The sequence below is a fragment of the Trichomycterus rosablanca genome, chromosome 15, assembly GCF_030014385.1.
Source record: "Trichomycterus rosablanca isolate fTriRos1 chromosome 15, fTriRos1.hap1, whole genome shotgun sequence".
Lineage (NCBI taxonomy): Eukaryota > Metazoa > Chordata > Actinopteri > Siluriformes > Trichomycteridae > Trichomycterus > Trichomycterus rosablanca.
Genome location: NC_086002.1, coordinates 12,042,786 through 12,065,000, shown reverse-complemented (window position 1 = coordinate 12,065,000; position 22,215 = coordinate 12,042,786). Strand labels below are relative to the sequence as shown.

Sequence of the window (22,215 nt, the reverse complement as noted above, 5' to 3'; positions counted from 1 at the left end):
CCATTAAGGCTGCTTGGCCATGATGTCCTATTGATCAGGTGGAGCCATTTGACTGGGCTGTGCAGAGGAAGGACCAGGAGATGACCCAGGACTGCTGCAAAGTTAAGATTGTTAAGGGTTTGTAGGCTAAGATGGGGGTAGATGGGAACTCATTTAAACATACATCTACTCCCCCCAGATATCCCTTCAGTCGCTGTTGGGCCTAGTATTTTCAGTGTTGCTTCCTCTTCCACATGAGGGCCACATGACTTGCCATCCTTCTGGATTGATGCATAAAAGGTTAATTGTGTCCATATTTATAGGCTTCATATGCGATAGATAGCAATTGCAAATGTAATGTTTTTATACCAGTAATTTTAAGTGCTATTGGTTATTAGGTTATTATGTGTGCTTAATGAATTTTTTGCTTTTTGTGATATAATAATAAGAAATTGTATGATAATCTGTGATTCAGTTTTTGACTGGGGGTGCCTTTTCAGAGGTGGAGTCAACAAAGAACTACTTAAACCTTGTTCATAATTTTGGAGACTTAAGAGGGATTTTGGGAAACACTCTTAAAATTGTCGTTCTTAACCCTTAGATACACGAGTGACTGGACCCTACACTCTTCCATAAGTGGGTAAAAAATGACCCGTGTTAGAATGTGTTTTTATGCCACTTTTGTCATTTTGGTTAAGAATAATTATTTGTTTTACATTTAGTATTATATTTTGGTTCATAAAAGAATGATTTTATGTTTGAAATATTTTTATTTTTACTTTTTAAAAATTTTTAACATTCTTAAAACATTTTTAAAATTGGAGAAGAAAATTACACAACAGCAATAGAACAATGTCAACATTCATTTTGTGTGTGTGCATGTGTGTGTGAAAGAGAGAGTATGTGCGTGCATGCGTGTGTGTGTGTGTGTGTGTGTGTGAGAGAGAGAGACTATATGGGTCTATGGTCTATGGTCTGTGTGTAACCATCCACACAGTTCCTCTACTCTTGCCTTCTTGTCTCCTCACGATATGCAGTTGTGACAAACGACCTGTTTCTGGCTGTTTCACGATATTTGTTACTTGGGCAGATCTGACACCTCGTTCTCTTTGGGTGACACTGTCTGCTTTCCTGTGGCTGAATTGTTTTTTGTCCCACACCTTCCCATTGCGTCAATGATTGGGGTTTGCAGTTGGGGGCAACCTTCCAGTCGACGTCTTATGTGTGGTGTGACAAGCTCCTTTGAGAGCTCATTGAGAAAGAGCCGTCGTTCATTGGTTCTACCTACCTACCTACCTACCTACCTACCTACCTACCTACCTACCTACCTACCTAACCTACCTAACCTACCTACCTACCTACCTACCTACCATCCATCCATTCATCCATCCATCTAATGTTAGCTAGCTAGTTTTGCAAACTATAAAATAGGCAAATTTGATGATAGATGATAACAAACACAAATTCCTTCACACACACACACACACACACACACACAGTACATACAGTAATGTTAGCTAGCTTAGTTAGCTAGCTAGTGTTAATTTGTTGATACATGATATAGATATACTCTTTCACACGGTAGTCATGAATAACACGCACACACATTTCTGAGGTAAAAAATAAAGATAATATTTACATGTATAACATCTTGCTGTGTAAAATAATCTTTTTAAGGGGTGACACTTATGATATAGTCTGTGTGGTCCACAAAATATATATATTCCTGACACTCACAGTTGATAAGAATCAAAGATTCCCATGAAATTCTATAGGAAATGAATGCGGGTCATTTTTGACCCACTTATGGAAGCTTGTGGTAGTAATACAAAAACTAAAATTTTGTAAAATGTATAAAGGGTAAGTTAAAAATGTAGGTGTCATGATATCAATAACATGTTTGTTAAGAAATAGCTGGAATATGAAATGATAACAACTTTTTATTATGAAGATATTACAAGAAAACAACCTCATTTTTGACCCACTTATGCATCTAAGGGTTAAAGTTGTTTGTAAATCGTCAAGATCAGTCGTTATCAGGACACGCACCCCATACTGAGATCTCTCCAGATTCATTAAATCTTTTCACAATATTAAGAACAGTAGATGATAACAAGCTTGTATTGAGTATGCATGTTCTTTTAAAATTGATTGGCAATTCTTGTTTGGCACAAAATGATGAGCTACAATCCATACCTGCTTGTAAAGACTAATCATTTGCTGGATTCGTTTTTATAGTCAATCATGATTCCCTCACCTGTTGCCAATACACTTGCTTATTGTGGAATACTTTAAATAAAATATTCACCAAACTCTTCACTCTTATTTTGAACTGTTCTGGTGTTGCAAGCACCAAACTCTAAATGTGTTTCTATTTACAAAATACACTGTTACTTTTGTCACCTAAAGGAAAATTTAAGAGAACTAACCAATTACAAATGATTTCTTCACTGCATTTTACACAATGTTCAAACTTTGTTTGGGAAATGGGGCTTGTAGATTGCATGTCTTGTTTATTTTATATGTTACTCACTTCTAACCTTAGAGCATATGCAAATAAATCTAATTACAGTGAATTGGCAGCCAGTTGCCTGGAGAATAAAATTGGGTGGATCAGACACATGTCCCAGACAAACCTCATTTTTGCCTCGTCATGAATTTTAATCAGATGACTATAAATGACTGAGAAATAATGGGAAAGCTGTAGAGACAGCGGAAGCTACTCTGTTCTGAATGAAAAGAAAAAGATTTATTTCTGTGTGCTTCTACAGAAACTTAAAGTAAAAGGTGATATAAATTTATTGCATTTATTATGAATGCTAATTTTAATGTTACTGTTATACTTGCTACTAGTATTCATACATTAACAGTTACTGTGATGATTATTGTGATACCAATACTGCTAGAACAGCGTACTACAGCTTCAGCATGATGAATTTTGTGAAAAGCTATGTATTTTTATAAATATAAAATGTTTTATAAACAAACATAATAGTAACTATATACATAACTTTTGGCAACCCTGTAAAATGACTTTTTGCTATTTGTATTTTTGACAGTCATGGAACCCAAAGTCATTGAGATGGCAGCTCTTGGAAGGGCCCTGCATCCTGGCATGCTGTATGACTGCCGCAGTGATTCATTTATTCCAGGTAAACCTTTCATGATGTTCCCAATTTCACAAGCTGGAGTTGATTAATGTTGTTTCATACATTATAATAAAATAAGACAGTGATGACATATTCAACTATATTTGATTATTACTATATTTAATGTTGGTAAAGTCTAACTGTGCATAATTCAACAACTGTACAGTATCATCTATTGTATACTTGTAACACAATGATTTCAGATTATTAATTAAAACACTATTACAGAAAAGGAACTTAAGTAAAAACAACACTTGGTAAAATATATTTACAATTACTTAGAGGACACCAAAATCATCTTTGTAAAAGAAAACAATTGGCGACCTTTAACGAGAATGACAACAAAAACATCATGCTCTTAAATTACTTAAATGCTATTTTACACATTGTACTTGAACAAATTCTACAACAAAAATAATTCTAAACTTTGTGTGATTACAGCTGAAGCTACAGTATATTTTAACAATAATTGCAGAACAAGTAATACTGTGCCCAACATTTTATTAATTAATATCAAAAATACAATACTAATACTGGCTGGGACCTCATTTGCTCTTGGAACATGATTCATATACTGTTGGAACTATTCATTGGAATTGTTGGCCCATGTTAGCCTAATGGCATCATGTCACTGCTGCAGATTTGCCAATTTTACCACATTTTAACCACAGGTGCTCTATTGAATTTAGAACTAGTAAATGTGAGATGAGTTAAATCCAAACCTATTGTCATAGACATGAAATCAGTGTGAGATGATGTGTGTTTTGTGACATTGTGCATTATAATACTGGAAGTATAATAATGGCCATAAAGGGATGCACATGATCAGCAGCAATGCTTGATTCATATTAGGGGCAGTAATGTGTCCCCTAATTCATTACACCACCACCACAAGTCTAGGCCTTAGACACTAGTGGTGGTAAATTCGGTTCATTTTATGTACTCAGGTTAATCTGAGTCACTCAGAATTGATATAAAATAAGTGAGCCTTTCTAGTTTGAACAATCTTGCTGCAGTTAAAGCAACTAAAATCTGTCTCATCATTAAGACCATACAACTGTGACCATAATAAAATCAGTTGGAGATTAAATATTGTTGAATTTAATAGTTTAATTTTAAATTCCAGTCTGTGCCCTTTCTTAGGTGTTACTCTGTGGGATAAAGCATCTTTAGATAAAGATCTGGATGTACGTCGACAGCCTAAGACCGATCTGAAATTTCTCGCTTCTGACTCTGTGCGTGAGAAGGCCAGCCTCATAGATGTGAGCGCCTCACTTAAGGCCAGCTTCCTGGGTGGTTTGATTGAAGTTGGTGGCTCAGCCAGATTTATGAATGACAAAAAGTCTTCAGCACGTCAGTCCCGGGTTACTATGTACTATGGTCAGACTACGAAATTTGCACAACTTACCATGACCCAGCTGGGCAAAGTTACTTACCCTACAGTGTTTGATGACAAGACAGCAACTCATGTTGTCACAGCTGTACTATATGGAGCTCAAGCTTTCATGGTATTTGATCAAACAGCTGCATCAAATGAAAACATACAAGAAATTGAAGGAAACTTGAACATAATGGTAAAGAAGATTCCTTTATTTAGCATTGAGGGAAGTGGAGCGCTGAAGATGACAGAGCAAGAAAAACAAACGGCTACTAGTATAAACTGCACTTTTTATGGTGATTATCAGACTGATACAAATCCCACCACTTACATGGAAGCACTGCAGCTGTACACAAAATTACCTTCTATTTTAAAGCAACGAGAAAACGATGCTGTACCAATGAGAGTCTGGCTCTATCCTCTTGCACGTTTGGATAGTAGAGCAGCTAGGCTGGAGAGAGAAATTGGTGAGACACTGATCTCTAAATCAGAAGGTTTACTGGAGAAGATTGGAGAGGCAGATATAATATGCAATGACTTAATTGAAAATGCAACAGCCAATGATTTTCCAGATGTGAAACAAAGAGTAAAGAAGTTTCAGGAATCACTTTGGCAGTACAAGGGAATGTTTCTAAAAGCCCTCAGCAAGCTTCTTCCTATGATTCGGGGAGGGGAGGAGATAGACAAGACACTAGCAAACCTCTTAATCATCAATGACAAGTCACCGTTTACAGAAAGCACAGTCAGTACATGGTTAGAGAACAGTCAGAGTGAACTGAATCTGCTGTATTCCTATAGCCAGCAACTGAGTGGGATTCAAATTATGAAATCCTTTGGCTCTTTGACCAACGTTTTTATTGATCCGACTGTTGACACTGTGGTATGCTTTACTTTTACTTCTCTGAAGAACCATCCATATCTGTCCACAGTGAAAGAATTTCTTAAGCCAGATCAGTTTGAAAAACTGACTCCAGTTCCAAATTCAAGTGCTGATGACATTCAGTTCTGGTTCAGCAATTATGACACTGCTGAAAGCATGAAAGAAAATCTTGTTCTTTTCAAAAGCTGTTTTGAGTTGCATAAGAATAAGAAGCAAATCAGGTTTGTCATTGCCGCAGTCTTAGACACCTCCTATCCTGGAACCTCTATACGCTTATACAAAAAAGGGAAATTGGTAGACAGCAAGTTTCAGCCTGTATCTAAACCTCCTGCACTTCAAGTAGAGATCCAGGGCATGAATGTCATCCTCAAGCTTCAGAAGTCCCAAACTGGATCAATAGTGCGTTACAGAGTGGAGTACAGAACAACACAAGATCCTGAAGGATGGAAAGTCATAGAAACTACAGATGCTCCAGCAACATACACTTTGACTGGACTGGACGTATCAAACCAGTACTGGGTCCGATACAGAGCTTTTGATGATGTGGGAATGAGTGAAGCAAGTGATGCTGTCACCGTCTCTTTCAGTGGGAAGCTCAATGTTGTTCCACTGTGCCAGCCAGGGGTCAGTTATTTTCTATTTATTTGATTGGTTGCATTAATAATAACACTTTATTAATGAATCAATAATGAGTTTTTATGACTGCATTATTTAATTATTTCTTTAATAAGCATACATTTGTCAAATTGTAACAACATAAAAAATTGTGTCAACAGGACTGGATTGCTGCTCCTGTTTGTAATGAACTAAGAAAGAAATTAGTGACTACAATTGGCATATCACGGTGGAGTTTTTCAACTATTCAGTCTGAGGTTACAACTATTGCAAACAATGTTGTAAGTAAACACTACAACACCAATGGTCAATAATAGTAATAAATTGAATCCACTGTTAAGTTACCAGTACAGCACTTGCATGTCTAGATCCAGGTCTAAATCAAAATAATTAAGAAATGACAGTGGCAGTGAAAACACTCTGAAACATTGAGGGGAACCAGGCTTAAAAGAGAAACCTATTCTCCTATGGTAGACTCAAAGCCCGGCTAGTTGCTTATTTATTATTATATAAGTTTTTAAGGTGTAATACCAGTATAATTTTAGTCCAGAGAGACTGGGCAAACTACTAGTTTACATTACATTTACATTTTTGGCATTTAGCAGGCGCTCTTATTCAGAGCAACTTACAGAAAAAGAGAAGGAGAGGAAGGATATATATGGAGGAGATATACAGGTCCTTCTCAAAAAATTAGCATATTGTGATAAAGTTCATTATTTTCCATAATGTAATGATAAAAATTAAACTTTCATATATTTTAGATTCATTGCACACCAACTGAAATATTTCAGGTCTTTTATTGTTTTAATACTGATGATTTTGGCATACAGCTCATGAAAACCCAAAATTCCTATCTCAAAAAATTAGCATATCATGAAAAGGTTCTCTAAACGAGCTATTAACCTAATCATCTGAATCAACGAATTAACTCTAAACACCTGCAAAAGATTCCTGAGGCTTTTAAAAACTCCCAGCCTGGTTCATTACTCAAAACTGCAATCATGTAAGACTGCCGATATGACTGCTGTCCAGAAGGCCATCATTGACACCCTCAAGCAAGAGGGTAAGACACAGAAAGAAATTTCTAAACGAATAGGCTGTTCCCAGAGTGCTGTATCAAGGCACCTCAGTGGGAAGTCTGTGGGAAGGAAAAAGTGTGGCAGAAAACGCTGCACAACGAGAAGAGGTGACCGGACCCTGAGGAAGATTGTGGAGAAGGGCCGATTCCAGACCTTGGGGGACCTGCGGAAGCAGTGGACTGAGTCTGGAGTAGAAACATCCAGAGCCACCGTGCACAGGCGTGTGCAGGAAATGGGCTACAGGTGCCGCATTCCCCAGGTCAAGCCACTTTTGAACCAGAAACAGCAGCACTGGACTGTTGCTCAGTGGTCCAAAGTACTGTTTTCGGATGAAAGCAAATTTTGCATGTCATTCGGAAATCAAGGTGCCAGAGTCTGGAGGAAGACTGGGGAGAAGGAAATGCCAAAATGCCTGAAGTCCAGTGTCAAGTACCCACAGTCAGTGATGGTCTGGGGTGCCATGTCAGCTGCTGGTGTTGGTCCACTGTGTTTTATCAAGGGCAGGGTCAATGCAGCTAGCTATCAGGAGATTTTGGAGCACTTCATGCTTCCATCTGCTGAAAAGCTTTATGGAGATGAAGATTTCATTTTTCAGCACGACCTGGCACCTGCTCACAGTGCCAAAACCACTGGTGAATGGTTTACTGACCATGGTATTACTGTGCTCAATTGGCCTGCCAACTCTCCTGACCTGAACCCCATAGAGAATCTGTGGGATATTGTGAAGAGAAAGTTGAGAGACACAAGACCCAACACTCTGGATGAGCTTAAGGCCGCTATCGAAGCATCCTGGGCCTCCATAACACCTCAGCAGTGCCACAGGCTGATTGCCTCCATGCCACGCCGCATTGAAGCAGTCATTTCTGCAAAAGGATTCCCGACCAAGTATTGAGTGCATAACTGAACATAATTATTTGAAGGTTGACTTTTTTTGTATTAAAAACACTTTTCTTTTATTGGTCGGATGAAATATGCTAATTTTTTGAGATAGGAATTTTGGGTTTTCATGAGCTGTATGCCAAAATCATCAGTATTAAAACAATAAAAGACCTGAAATATTTCAGTTGGTGTGCAATGAATCTAAAATATATGAAAGTTTAATTTTTATCATTACATTATGGAAAATAATGAACTTTATCACAATATGCTAATTTTTTGAGAAGGACCTGTATATATATGGATATAAATCCATATATTGCAAAAGTAGGCTCAATTTTTAAAGTACTGTCCTGTTTAAACAGGTTTTAACAATGCCTAATAGTAGAGTGGACACACATTAAAAATGACTTTGCATCAGCTACTCTGTAAATATGTATTAATGTATTGTCTGCTTATATCCATCACAGACCTTACCATATGTAGGTGAAATTCCTGGAGGTCTTAAACCAGGAATGGCTTTGTACTTTCACGGGGATGTTCCTACCGATGGACAACTGTATGTATTTATGATCACACAAAACACTACATATCAGACTAAATAATTACATACTGCTGTGGGATGAACATATAACAAAGAATTTTATTTTTTTATTTTTTTTACAGATTTTATATAAATCACAATCTTGGAAAGTATGGTCTATATGACACTGCTTTTTCCATGAATCCCAATTATAATTCTTCAATAATATGTAATAGTAGGAGAAATAACTGGGAGACACAGGAATGGACACAAGGGTGTCCTATAATCAAAGGATCTGCATTTGATGTCTTTACTGTGGTTAAAACAGATGGCTATGAGGTATAGAATATAGGTATATGAAATAGGAAACAAAGTAATACATGTATAAAAGTAAAATTATTACACTAATTAAAATGGTTGGTTTTTCAGGTATATGTAAATGGACAGCGGAATCTCTTTTTTAAGCACCGCATGCCAGTGAATAGCATAACTCACATTGAGATCCTTGGAGAAGTCAATATTAACACCTTTGGTATTATTTCGGTAAGTCAGATAGGTTTGGTGATGGTCTTTCAAGTGGGATTTTAAACAATAAAACACAAGCAAACTAGCAGTGATAACTCAGTGATAGGGCTGTGATAGCTCAGTGTTTAAGGTACTGGACTAGTAATCAAAAGGTTGCCGGTTCAAGCCTCACCACCACAAAGTTGCCACTGTTGGGCCTCTGAGCAAGGCCCTTAACCCTCAATTGCTTAAAATTGTGTTCAGCCATAATTGTAAGTCGCTTTGGATAAAAGTGTCTGCTAAATGCCAAAATTGTAAATGTAAATGACTAGCAAAACTAAATAAATTATGCATTGTTTTTAGGGCAGTTGTAGCCTAGCGGTTAAGGTACTGGACTAGTAATCGAACGGTTCAAGCCTCACACTCCCAGGTTGCCACTGTTGAGTCCTTAAGCAAGGCCTTAACCCTTAATTGCTTAATTTCTTACAGCACTGTAAGTTGCTTTAAATAAAAGCGTCTGCTAAATGCCGAAAATGTTCCTTATGTCATTCTACATATTTCTGTTCTTCACAGAACTGGAGCAAATCTACCTTTTCTAAGGAACTAAGCAGTGGCGCTTCCCGCCAGAAATCTTCTAACATCCAGTCTGATATAACCTATCCAGTTTGCAGCCCAGTGAGTATCACAGCACCTAAAAGTAGCTGTAGAACTTTTGTAAATTAATTTTAAAATAAATGTAAAATTAATTTATTATGCAATGAAGCTGAATCATTGTTTTACCCAAATTGTTACCATAGAGTAAACCATTTTTGGGTCAAATCTTTGGTGGCTTAAGACCTGGACTGGCTTTGTTTTTCCAAGGTGTTCTTCCTTTAGATAATAAAAGGTATGTTCTTGATATATGGACTATAGTACACATTTTAGAGCCATATGTAGCATTTTGCAAATAATATATACAGTGGCGCTTGAAAGTTTGTGAACCCTTTAGAATTTTCTATATTTCTGCATAAATATGACCTAAAACATCATCAGAAGTCCTAAAAGTAGATAAAGAGAACCCAGTTAAACAAATGAGACAAAAATATTGTACTTGATCATTTATTTATTGAGGAAAATGATCCAATATTACATATTTGTGAGTGGCAAAAGTATGTGAACCTCTAGGATTCGCAGTTAATTTGAAGGTGAAATTAGAGTCAGGTGTTTTCAATCAATGGGATGACAGTCAGGTGTGAGTGGGCACCCTGTTTTATTTAAAGAACAGGGATCTATCAAAGTCTGCTCTTCACAACACATGTTTGTGGTAGTGTATCATGACATGCACAAAGGAGATTTCTGAGGACCTCAGAAAAAGAGTTGTTGATGCTTATCAGGCTGGGAAAGGTTACAAAACCATCTCTAAAGAGTTTGGACTCCACCAATCCACAGTCAGACAGATTGTGTACAAATGGAGGAAATTCAAGACCATTGTTACCCTCCCCAGGAGTGGTCGACCAACAAAGATCACGCCAAGAGCAAGGCGTGTAATAGTCGGCGAGGTCACAAAGGACCCCAGGGTAACTTCTAAGCAACTGAAGGCCTCTCTCACATTGGCTAATGTTAATGTTCATGAGTCCACCATCAGGAGAACACTGAACAACAATAGTGTGCATGGCAGGGTTGCAAGGAGAAAGCCACTGCTCTCCAAAAAGAACATTGCTGCTCGTCTGCAGTTTGCTACAGGTCACGTGGACAAGCCAGAAGGCTATTGGAAGAATGTTTTGTGGATGGATGAGACCAAAACAGAACTTTTTGGTTTAAATGAACAGCGTTATGTTTGGGGAAAGGAAAACACTGCATTCCAGCATAAAAACCTTATCCCATTTGTGAAACATGGTGGTGGTAGTATCATGGTTTGGGCCTGTTTTGCTGCATCTGGGCCAGGACGGCTTGCCATCATTGATGGAACAATGAATTCTGAATTATATCTTAATCTTAATATTAAGTCTTAAGGAAAATGTCAGGACATCTGTCCATGAACTGAATCTCAAGAGAAGGTTGGTCATGCAGCAAGACAATGACCCTAAGCACACAAGTCGTTCTACAAAGAATGGTTAAAGAAGAATAAATTTAATGTTTTGGAATGGCCAAGTCAAAGTCCTGACCTTAATCCAATCGAAATGTTGTGGAAGGACCTGAAGCGAGCAGTTAATGTGAGGAAACCCACCAACATCCCAGAGTTGAAGCTGTTCTGTACGGAGGAATGGGCTAAAATTCCTCCAAGCCGGTGTGCAGGACTGATCAACAGTTACCGGAAACGTTTAGTTGCAGTTATTGCTGCAAAGGGGAGTCACACCAGATACTGAAAGCAAAGGTTCACATACTTTTGCCACTCACAAATATGTAATATTGGATCATTTTCCTCAATAAATAAATGACCAAGTATAATATTTTTGTCTCATTTGTTTAACTGGGTTCTCTTTATCTACTTTTAGGACTTGAAAATCTGATGATGTTTTAGGTCATATTTATGCAGAAATATAGAAAATTCTAAAGGGTTCACAAACTTTCAAGCACCACTGTATATATATATATTCATGGTGTTCTATTACATCCATGTAGTCATTGCCAGACATATCAAATAACATTCACACCAATATAACCAATATATTTTTTGCAGCTTTACCATAGTTCTGAAGACTGGGCCAAAAGATGAAGATGACATACTGTTCTTGTTCAACCCCAAACCAAACTTTGTAGTCCTTAACAGCAGAAAAGCAAATAGCTGGGGTAGTGAAGAAAAAACCAGTACAAGCCCATTTGTCAGTGGAGGATCATTTGATATCTTTATAGCTGTCAAGTCAGACTGCTATGAGGTGAAAAGCTTAAATTTGTAAATTATGCATGATACAATTTTAAATAAATGTAGTAAACAGCATTGTTTAACAGACTTTCTGTTTTTTTAGGTAATTGTGAATGGTATGCCTTTCTGGACGTTTAAACACCGTTTACCAGTGAAAAGCGCGACTACACTTTTCACAAATGATGTCTTCATGAACTACTTTGGCACTTTTGAGGTACGTCTTTCTTATGTAAGGAAAAACACTGGAACAAGTATTATTGTTTCCTTGTTTCAACACACTGTTTATTTTATTAGCAGCACTTACCATGTAGGAGCACTTCTACAAGTTCTACAGTTACTGACTGTTTCTCTGCATGCTTTGGTATCCCACTTTTTGTTCTGTTCCTTAATGGTCAGGACCCCTCAGGACCACTACAGTTGCAGAGTAGGAATTATTTGGGTGGTGGATCATTCTCAGCACTGCAGTGACACTGACATGGTGGTGGTGTGTTAGTGTGTGTTGTGCTAAGTGGATGAGGGGATCAGACACAGAGGCGCTGCTGGAGTTTTTAAACACCTCACTGTCACTGCTGGACTGAGAATAGTCCACCAACCAAAAATATCCAACTAACAGTGCATCCTGTGACCCCTGATGAAGGTCAAAAAGATGACCAACTCAAACAGCAGCAATAGATGAGTGATCGTCTCTAACTTTGCATCTACAAGGTGGACCAACTAGGTAGGCGTGTCTAATAGAGTGGACAGTGAGTGGACACGGTATTTAAAAACTCCAGCAGCGCTGCTGTGTCTGATACACTCATACCAGCACAATACACACTAACACAACACCACCATGTCAGTGTCACTGCAGTGCTGAGAATGATTCACCACCTAAATAATTCCTGCTCTGTGATGGTCCTGTGAGGGCTCCTGACCATTGAAAAACAGGGTGAAAGCAGGATAAAAAGGTATGTAAAGACATACCTTGGACAGATGGACTAAAGTCAGTAATTGTAGAACTACAAAGTGCTCCTATATGGTAAGTGGAGCTGATAAAATGGACAGTGAGTGTAGAAACAAGGAGTTGGTTTTAATGTTATGTTTAATGTTATGTTTAATGTTAGTATATGTAGTATCTTTAAGTATTACAACCCCAAATTAAAACAAAAAAGTTTGGACAGTATAAAAAATGTAAAGAATGTTGTGTTTTACTTTTATTACGAGATTTATAAAATTGCAAACTGTACGAACCCAAGAATTTGGTCAACTTCATTTTATTTGTTATTTTCCGCACCGCACTCCAAATAAGTTGGGACTTTAAAGTCTTTACCACTGTAATGTTGCAATTCCTTCTCCCAACATTTTGCAACAGAGGAAATCAAACAATTAAGTGTTTCAGGTGTTAGTTTGTCCCATTTTGCTGTAAACTTGTGTGGTAAAAGGTGTGCAACAGTACAGGGTTGTCGTCGCATTTTTCATTCCAAAATCTTCCCACATTTTCTACTGTGGACAGGTCAGGACTGCAGGAGGGCCAGTCCAGTACCTGTATCCTATTCTTTTACTGCTATGACTTAATATTGTCATTATAATGACTTTATAAAAATGCATGGACGTCCCTTTAAAAAATGTTTGCCTTAAAGGCAGCTAATGTTACTCAAAAAATTTAATGTACTTTCTGTATTAATGCTGCTATCATTGACACAACCCCATACCATGACAAACAATACACATTTCCAATACACATGTCATGGTCCATCCCAGATTTTTTAGAGGCCAGAGAACTCAATGTCGCTATTGGACATGAGTAACACTTGTGATTGTTACTTCGTATTGTAGTGCTTGACAAAGTTTTGCCAAAGTAATCCATTGCCCGTGTGGCTATATCAGTTATTGATGAATGACAATTTTTGATGTTTCGGAGATCAGCTTGCTCCCTTGACCTTTAAGCACTGAAATTCCTCCAGATTCCTTGAACTGTAAAATTATTACTTACAGAAGCATGATTAATCAAGAACATAAAAGAGAAAACAAAAAGACACAAAGTATTTAACTTTTCTCTCACATTTTTCTGTCTTAACAGTTGCCGATTAGCATTCCTGCTCAGACTTAAGGACACTGATGATCACCAGAAGACAACCAGATTTTCAAGAGCCTTTTTTCTTTAAGTTTCTTTTTTTTCCTGTTATGCTGATCATAAATGGTACCACATGTAGGTCATGTTTAATAGGAACTTTGTTAATGTTAGTATATGTAGTATCTTTAAGTATTACAACCCCAAATTAAAACAAAAAAGTTTGGACAGTATAAAAAATGTAAAGAATGTTGTGTTTTACTTTTATTACGAGATTTATAAAATTGCAAACTGTACGAACCCAAGAATTTGGTCAACTTCATTTTATTTGTTATTTTCCGCACTATAATTTACATTTAGGACAATTTAAGGATGCCTTAATCCAAATCGACTTACAGCTGTAGCCAATTACAGTGCAAGCAATTGAGGGTTGAGGGTCTTGCTGACATGTCCAACAGTTGCAACTTAGTGATGATGGGTAGTGATGATGGGTAGTGAATACATGTGAACCAGAAATCTTCTGAATACATGTCCAGTACCTTAACCACTCAACTACCACTGCCTGTCTCTATCATGACGTAATAAATAATTACTTAATAAACATTATCTTCTATAGATGAACTGTGTGCTTTCTTTGTGAAATGTATGCTTTTCTTTAAACCAGCTGTCAGCTAATAGTTAAAAACTATGTTTGTATAACAGTTTGTTTATACAGAACCATATTTCGCATTTTTGTTAATAAGTGATTATTAAATGTTATTAAAAATTCATTTAATTCAGTAAGGTAATATTGAGGCCATTTGCATGAAATTAGAATTAAGACATTTTAGAGTTCTAAGGTGTAAACACCCCATAAACACTAAACCAAATCCTATATTTTACAAACCCAATTTTCAGAAGGGACATTTTGTAAAATACAACAAAAAACAAAAATTTATTAATTCTCTTGAACCTTAATTTAACTGATAACTTGGTTGCAAGTTCTTTACTTAAGACCTAATCTCAGGCACGTGCACAGACATTTTTGGGGGCAGGTGCTCAAGCCAAAAAAAAGGGCACATATCGCCAAAATTATTAGTAAAATAAAAAAAAACAGTAGAATATTTAACTTACATATTTATTTTGTTAACACAATCAATACACATCTAATCAAATAACTCAAATTATCAAATTGCATAAATAAATGAAAAACAGGCAAAAACAAGGCCATATTGTGCACGCGTTTTAATAACCAAACATCTCATACTGATACATCTCCCTCATTAGCTTTACTGGTAGATGGCCTAATCCAGGATAAAAGAGAACTGCTACGCTGAGCTGCTTGTTGTAGTTCCTTTTCTTTCTGCTTTTGTAACCTTTCTTTTCTTGGCATTATGCTGCAAAATTTGTAAATGAGATAAATCAATGTTGTGCATAATAATCAAGAGTGACTTACTGAATCTCCATAAAGGGTATACATCATTTTACTGTTTTCTGACAGAGTTGAAGCATTACACTAATAATATACCATTACTAGTATCAATTTACCTCACCAGACTGTCATGTAGCTCAACTTAAGACCTACCTTTGATTTCAAATCAGAAACCCACTTTGGGTACTTAATGTTAACAATGGGCCTATTATTATGCCAATAAAATCAAATAAACAGCTAAAAAACATTTTCCTATTTATTCATCATTTTTTGTATGCTATTCTATATCATAGAGCGTTTTATTTAGCCTTCTACATATATTAGTTTGTAATGTTAATTATTTTTCATTTGTAAACCTCAACTGTTGAAGTATAAATGCTTGCATGAAAATAACTTGTCTGTATCTATTTTCAACACTTTACTGTGAAAGCTACTTGACTTGAAGGTTTGTAGGTTGTGAGGGACATTAATAAGTGTATATTAAAAATAGTTTGACATTATTATAATAAATTATCTTAGAGTTTAATAGATTTATTTGTCTCTAATATAAAAATATTATGGATTTACTGATTTTAACTATAAATTCAAATAAAATTAAAATAAAAGCATTATCTATAAAACAAGGTTTGTAGGTTGTGATGAATATTAATATGTGTTTATAAAAATAGTTTGACATGATTCCATCAATATATTAAAAGCTTTGAATGGATTTATTTCTCTGTAATACGTGCAGAGTAAATGTTTCCTACGTTTTTCTGTTAGTTTGATGACGCTCCCTAACGCGTTAGCTGGACTTGGCGCTTGATCAGCGGTTTCATTTTAATTTTTCTTTAAATAAATACATTTAACCTTAAAATTATTATAAAATAGTTTTTGTAGTATGTAGCCTACTTTAATCTGTGTGAGAATTCGTAAAATAAGTAGGTGTTAGGTGTTTTATATAGATCGGAATAGCGAATGTTAAACGAATGTTAAACAGCTGGACAAGGCTTTGGAATCACGTATTTCCTGACTCATGAGTACAAAACGTGTAGGCTCTGTGTTATGCATGGATGCTCTTTGTATGAAACACTGTCATTACCTGTCTGTAGTAAGTGTGTAGCAGCGGTTTGGCCTGGAGCTCAGCACTGCATGAGTGTAACCGGAGGAGGAGGAGGAGGAGGAGGGAGGGGCAGCGCGGGAATCAGATCGGGGCAGAATTCTTACAAGAACTCAAATAAATGCCCGTCAAATATCAAAACACTTTTGGGGGGAATTGATGACAGAAAGGGTAATTTTTATTTTTAAATATTGATGAATGTAGAAAAAAAAATTGGGCTCCAGCAGAAAGGGCACTTTTCTCATCCCCAGGGCAAAAGGGCAGGTGCTTGAGCACCACTAGGGGTCTATCTGTGCACGTGCCTGCCTAATCTAATAAAAAATACTCCAAGTTTAAGTATGATTTATACATTTTACTAAAGTAGAATTATAAAAGTAAAGAACATAGAAAAAAGCTTGGTGTAATTACAATTATTGACTGTAGTCCATCTGTTTCTCTACATACCTTTTTAGCCTCTTTTTACCCTGTTCAATGGTCAAATATATATATATAATGTATTTTAGACCCAAAATACAGACAATGTTGACAATATATATATATATATTGTGGCGCCGGCGTCGGGGCTGCGAGTGAGCTGCCCTTGGCAGTTCACTCAGTGGATTAGGACAGACACTCATTCATACACACAGACATTCATACAACAGACAAACATAAAGGCTACCTACCCAACCCTCACCGCAGCCACCCCACTCCCAACAACGGGATAAACAGCTACGGTGAGCTTAGACACCACTGCCGCAAGGGCTTCTGGGTAAAGCCCGTGGCGGCCCCCTAGCGGTGACGCTACATTGCCCCCTCCCTAATGGTCAACCGACCCGGTGACCAACTCGCCAGCGTCCACTGGGTGGCTCCTCTGCCAGACCGCACCCCATTACACTGCCGAGCCGCTCTTCCACCCACTGCTGGACCAGGCACCCTGCCCCTACAGCCACCTGGGCTAGCGCACTCAAACAGACCGGACATATTGGCCCACTGTACCACCAGAGCCACCCAAATGCCACAATCCCACTTCTGACACCAATGTGGCGCCGGAGCGTCGGGGCTGCGAGTGAGCTGCCCTTGGCAGTTCACTCAGTGGATTAGGACAGACACTCATTCATACACACAGACATTCATACAACAGACAAACATAAAGGCTACCTACCCAACCCTCACCGCAGCCACCCCACTCCCAACAACGGGATACACGGCTACGGTGAGCTTAGACACCACTGCCGCAAGGGCTTCTGGGTAAAGCCCGTGGCGGCCCCCTAGCGGTGACGCTACAATATATATATATATACAGTGTATCACAAAAGTGAGTACACCCCTCACATTTCTGCAAATATTTCATTATATCTTTTCATGGGACAACACTATAGACATGAAACTTGGATATAACTAAGAGTAGTCAGTGTACAACTTGTATAGCAGTGTAGATTTACTGTCTTCTGAAAATAACTCAACACACAGCCATTAATGTCTAAATAGCTGGCAACATAAGTGAGTACACCCCACAGTGAACATGTCCAAATTGTGCCCAAAGTGTCAATATTTTGTGTGACCACCATTATTATCCAGCACTGCCTTAACCCTCCTGGGCATGGAATTCACCAGAGCTGCACAGGTTGCTACTGGAATCCTCTTCCACTCCTCCATGATGACATCACGGAGCTGGTGGATGTTAGACACCTTGAACTCCTCCACCTTCCACTTGAGGATGCGCCACAGGTGCTCAATTGGGTTTAGTCCATCACCTTTACCTTCAGCTTCCTCAGCAAGGCAGTTGTCATCTTGGAGGTTGTGTTTGGGGTCGTTATCCTGTTGGAAAACTGCCATGAGGCCCAGTTTTCGAAGGGAGGGGATCATGCTCTGTTTCAGAATGTCACAGTACATGTTGGAATTCATGTTTCCCTCAATGAACTGCAGCTCCCCAGTGCCAGCAACACTCATGCAGCCCAAGACCATGATGCTACCACCACCATGCTTGACTGTAGGCAAGATACAGTTGTCTTGGTACTTCTCACCAGGGCGCCGCCACACATGCTGGACACCATCTGAGCCAAACAAGTTTATCTTGGTCTCGTCAGACCACAGGGCATTCCAGTAATCCATGTTCTTGGACTGCTTGTCTTCAGCAAACTGTTTGCGGGCTTTCTTGTGCGTCAGCTTCCTTCTGGGATGATGACCATGCAGACCGAGTTGATGCAGTGTGCGGCGTATGGTCTGAGCACTGACAGGCTGACCGAGTGGAACCTGTCCTGGAAAACCGCTGTATGACCTTGGCCACCATGCTGTAGCTTAGTTTTAGGGTGTTAGCAATCTTCTTATAGCCCAGGCCATCTTTGTGGAGAGCAACAATTCTATTTCTCACATCCTCAGAGAGTTCTTTGCCATGAGGTGCCATGTTGAATATCCAGTGGCCAGTATGAGAGAATTGTACCCAAAACACCAAATTTAACAGCCCTGCTCCCCATTTACACCTGGGACCTTGACACATGACACCAGGGAGGGACAACGACACATTTGGGCACAATTTGGACATGTTCACTGTGGGGTGTACTCACTTATGTTGCCAGCTATTTAGACATTAATGGCTGTGTGTTGAGTTATTTTCAGAAGACAGTAAATCTACACTGCTATACAAGTTGTACACTGACTACTCTAAGTTATATCCAAGTTTCATGTCTATAGTGTTGTCCCATGAAAAGATATAATGAAATATTTGCAGAAATGTGAGGGGTGTACTCACTTTTGTGATACACTGTATATTATATACTGTATATATACAGTATATATTGTCAACATTGTCTGTATTTTGGGTCTAAAATACAAAACCGCAGAATAAATTTATGGGTAAAAAAAATTTTAAATGCAATTTAAAGTAAAATGTCACTCCAAATTTAGATTTTTGATACTATTTAACTGATGAACTGTTTTTGTAATTGTGGTATGTTTGAATGTTTGGATGCCTCAACTGAGGAATGTCAACAGTTGTCATTGGAAATCGTCTGCCCTCTACAGTCAAGTAAGTTTCTCTTCCATGGATTTATCTTGCCCAGCAATGCCATATTTAACAAATTACATTAAGCTGAGGATGAGAAATAAAAATCTGAAAACGTCAAGACAAGTTAAAGCTATAGTCACAGAGACAAGTGAGTTAGCCAAACCAATACTTTCCAGAAAGCATGTAATGAAGTTTTTCTTCTCTTGTTGTCAGGGCACAGACTTTTATTTAATCATCAACATTTTTTAAATTCCATGTATGATACCCCCGCCAGTGTAATATAAATTGGGTAATGTAAGTCAAGATTAAAAGATGTGTACAAATACATTTAGTTTAGAATTTTTACCATCAGCTCACAGCCTACTGAAAAAGTTAACCGGTGTAGTATAACTGTTGGTGATATTGCTTTAATTATATGATTATTACCATAATCGGGGTCTTCTGAGTTTGTCTGGCACAAGATAAATCTATTTACCACACTAATATACAACCCCAACTTCATTTCATTTGTTAATATACCTCCATTCCAGGCCTGCAACAAATAAAAAAAAAAGTTGGGACGGGGCAATTTAGGGCTAGTAATGAGGTAAAAAAAATTAAATAATGATGTGATTCTAAACAGGTGATTGTAATCATGGTTTGGTACAAAAGCAGCATCCAGTAAAGGCTGAGTCTTTAATGAGCAAAGATGGCCAGAGAATCTCCAGTTTGTCAACAAATGTGTGAGAAAAATATTGAACAAAGGCATGGCTGCAGAAGAAGAGGGTACGGGTACTGGATTGACCTGCCTGCAGTCCTGACCTGTCCCCAATAATGTGTGATTTTGAAATGAAAAATGCGACAACGATGACCCCATACTGTTGACCCTGTAATCTTAAGATGTGTTTGCAGGAAGGAGACAAAATAAAACCTGAAACACTAAAAATCATTTTAAGGTGGTTCTCTGGGTTTTGCATTAAATGAAACATTAAAGGAAAAAAGTCAGGATTGTTTTTATACTTTGCTTAATTTGTGGAACACCTTAATACTACCCACTTCAACTTTTGTGCTTAGATGTATGTAGCTTCCCCTATGTATACTTTTATTCTTTCAAACACTCGTATTTTAGTCAGATATTTTAACAGTCAGTTTGGATATTAAGATGTTTTGAATGAAATGTGAAAAAATGCAAATGTTACTGATGTAACATGCATTAAAATAAAAATAATAAAATATGCACACAAGATGAAAAATTTGCAGTCTACTAAAATGCTTTAAGCTTGAATATTTTTGTAGATTTCAATAAAGCTCGGGGATAAAACCAACTGCAAATTTATACCTGTACTATTCCCTACAGCTAACTTCCAGTTTTCTGCTTTTTAAAGCAAATCATGGAAGTAGATAATTACATACAAATCAGTTACATTACTGTGTGTTTACTATTAAATAAATGAAGGTGTAATAAAATTATGTAATAAGGTGTAATAAGTTACCAGAAAATGCACATAATTATTTCATGATTACATTCAAGATGTTTGACTACCTCAATCCAAAGTCAGACCCTTTACTGCTAAACAAAAAATCCTAGAGATACATGACATGACTTGTATGCCTGTTTAAGTACATAAAGTGATTATAGCACCGGAGTTAGAAAAAGACTGAATACGTGTGGCAAGCATGGCTAGAAAAAAGCCAAACTATATGGCAGCTTGACTTAGCTTTGTTAATTTCTCCTGAACAAACCACAAAAGATGAGACCAAGGAAAAGATGTTTAGTCATCTGCACAGTGCCATTAAAACCAAACACAAGATATTACCACAAACATACTGTATTATACCAACTGTCAAGCATGGTGGTGGAGGGGTGAGGATTTGGGCTTGTTTTCCAGCCACATAACCAGGGAAACTAGGTTGAGACAACATCAAACTCCACTTCATGTAAGTATATTATTGGGACAAATGTGAGGCTATCTGTCCAGCAGCTTAATCATGTCTTGCAACAGTACAATGATTCCAAACACACCAACAATTCAACATTTGATTAACAAAAAAGACCTCAAGAGGACCAAGTCTTAATCCTAGATCTTAATCCCACTGAGATGCTGTTGCAGGATCTTAAGGAGAGCTGCACATAAATATATGCCCTTTAACATACACCGATCAGCCATAACATTAAAACCACCTCCTTGTTTCTACACACACTGTCCATTTTATCAGCTCCAGCTTACCATATAGAAGCACTTTGTAGTTCAATTACTGACAATTACAATTACTGACTGTAGTCTATCTTTTTCTCTACATACCTTTTTAGCCTCTTTTTACCCTGTTCTTCAATGGTCAGGACCACGACAGAGCAGGTATTATTTAGGTGGTGGATCATTCTCAGTGACAACACACAACCACCATGTCAGTGTCACTGCAGCGCTGAGAATGATCCACCATCCAAATAATACCTACTCTGTAGTGATCCTGGGAGAGACCTGACCATTGAAGGACAGCATGAAGAGGGGCTAACAAAGCATGCAGAAAAACAGATGGACTACAGTCAGTAGTTGTAGAATTTCAAAGTGCTTCTATATGGTAAGTGGAGCTGATAAAATCGACAGTGAGTGTAGAAACAAGGAGGTGGTTTTAATGTTATGGCTAATTGGTGTGTGTAACCTAAAGCGAGTTTGTGAAGGAAAACAGGCTAAAATATCTCCAAACCTATGTAATAGATAAAAACACTTTTATAGGGTGTACACACTTTTCACATCTCGTTTCTGAATGATGATTTTCGTTTAGTATAAAAAACAAAAACTTGCATACTTAAAACTGTAGTATGTTTTAATGTATAGACAAAGGTAAAAAAAAAAAAAAAGCTTA

The 22,215-nt window shown here is 37.6% G+C and overlaps 1 protein-coding gene across 1 annotated transcript; it reads left to right on the top strand.

The window, feature by feature from the left end:
* The first annotated feature begins 3,040 nt into the window (after positions 1-3,040).
* LOC134329572 (stonustoxin subunit beta-like) lies at positions 3,041-13,914 on the top strand. Its single transcript, XM_063010856.1, has 7 exons — positions 3,041-3,131; positions 4,272-6,010; positions 6,163-6,282; positions 8,909-9,022; positions 9,557-9,658; positions 11,929-12,039; positions 13,885-13,914. Exons 1-7 carry the CDS (start codon positions 3,041-3,043, stop codon positions 13,912-13,914), a joined length of 2,307 nt encoding a protein of 768 aa, XP_062866926.1.
* The last annotated feature ends 8,301 nt before the right edge of the window (positions 13,915-22,215 follow it).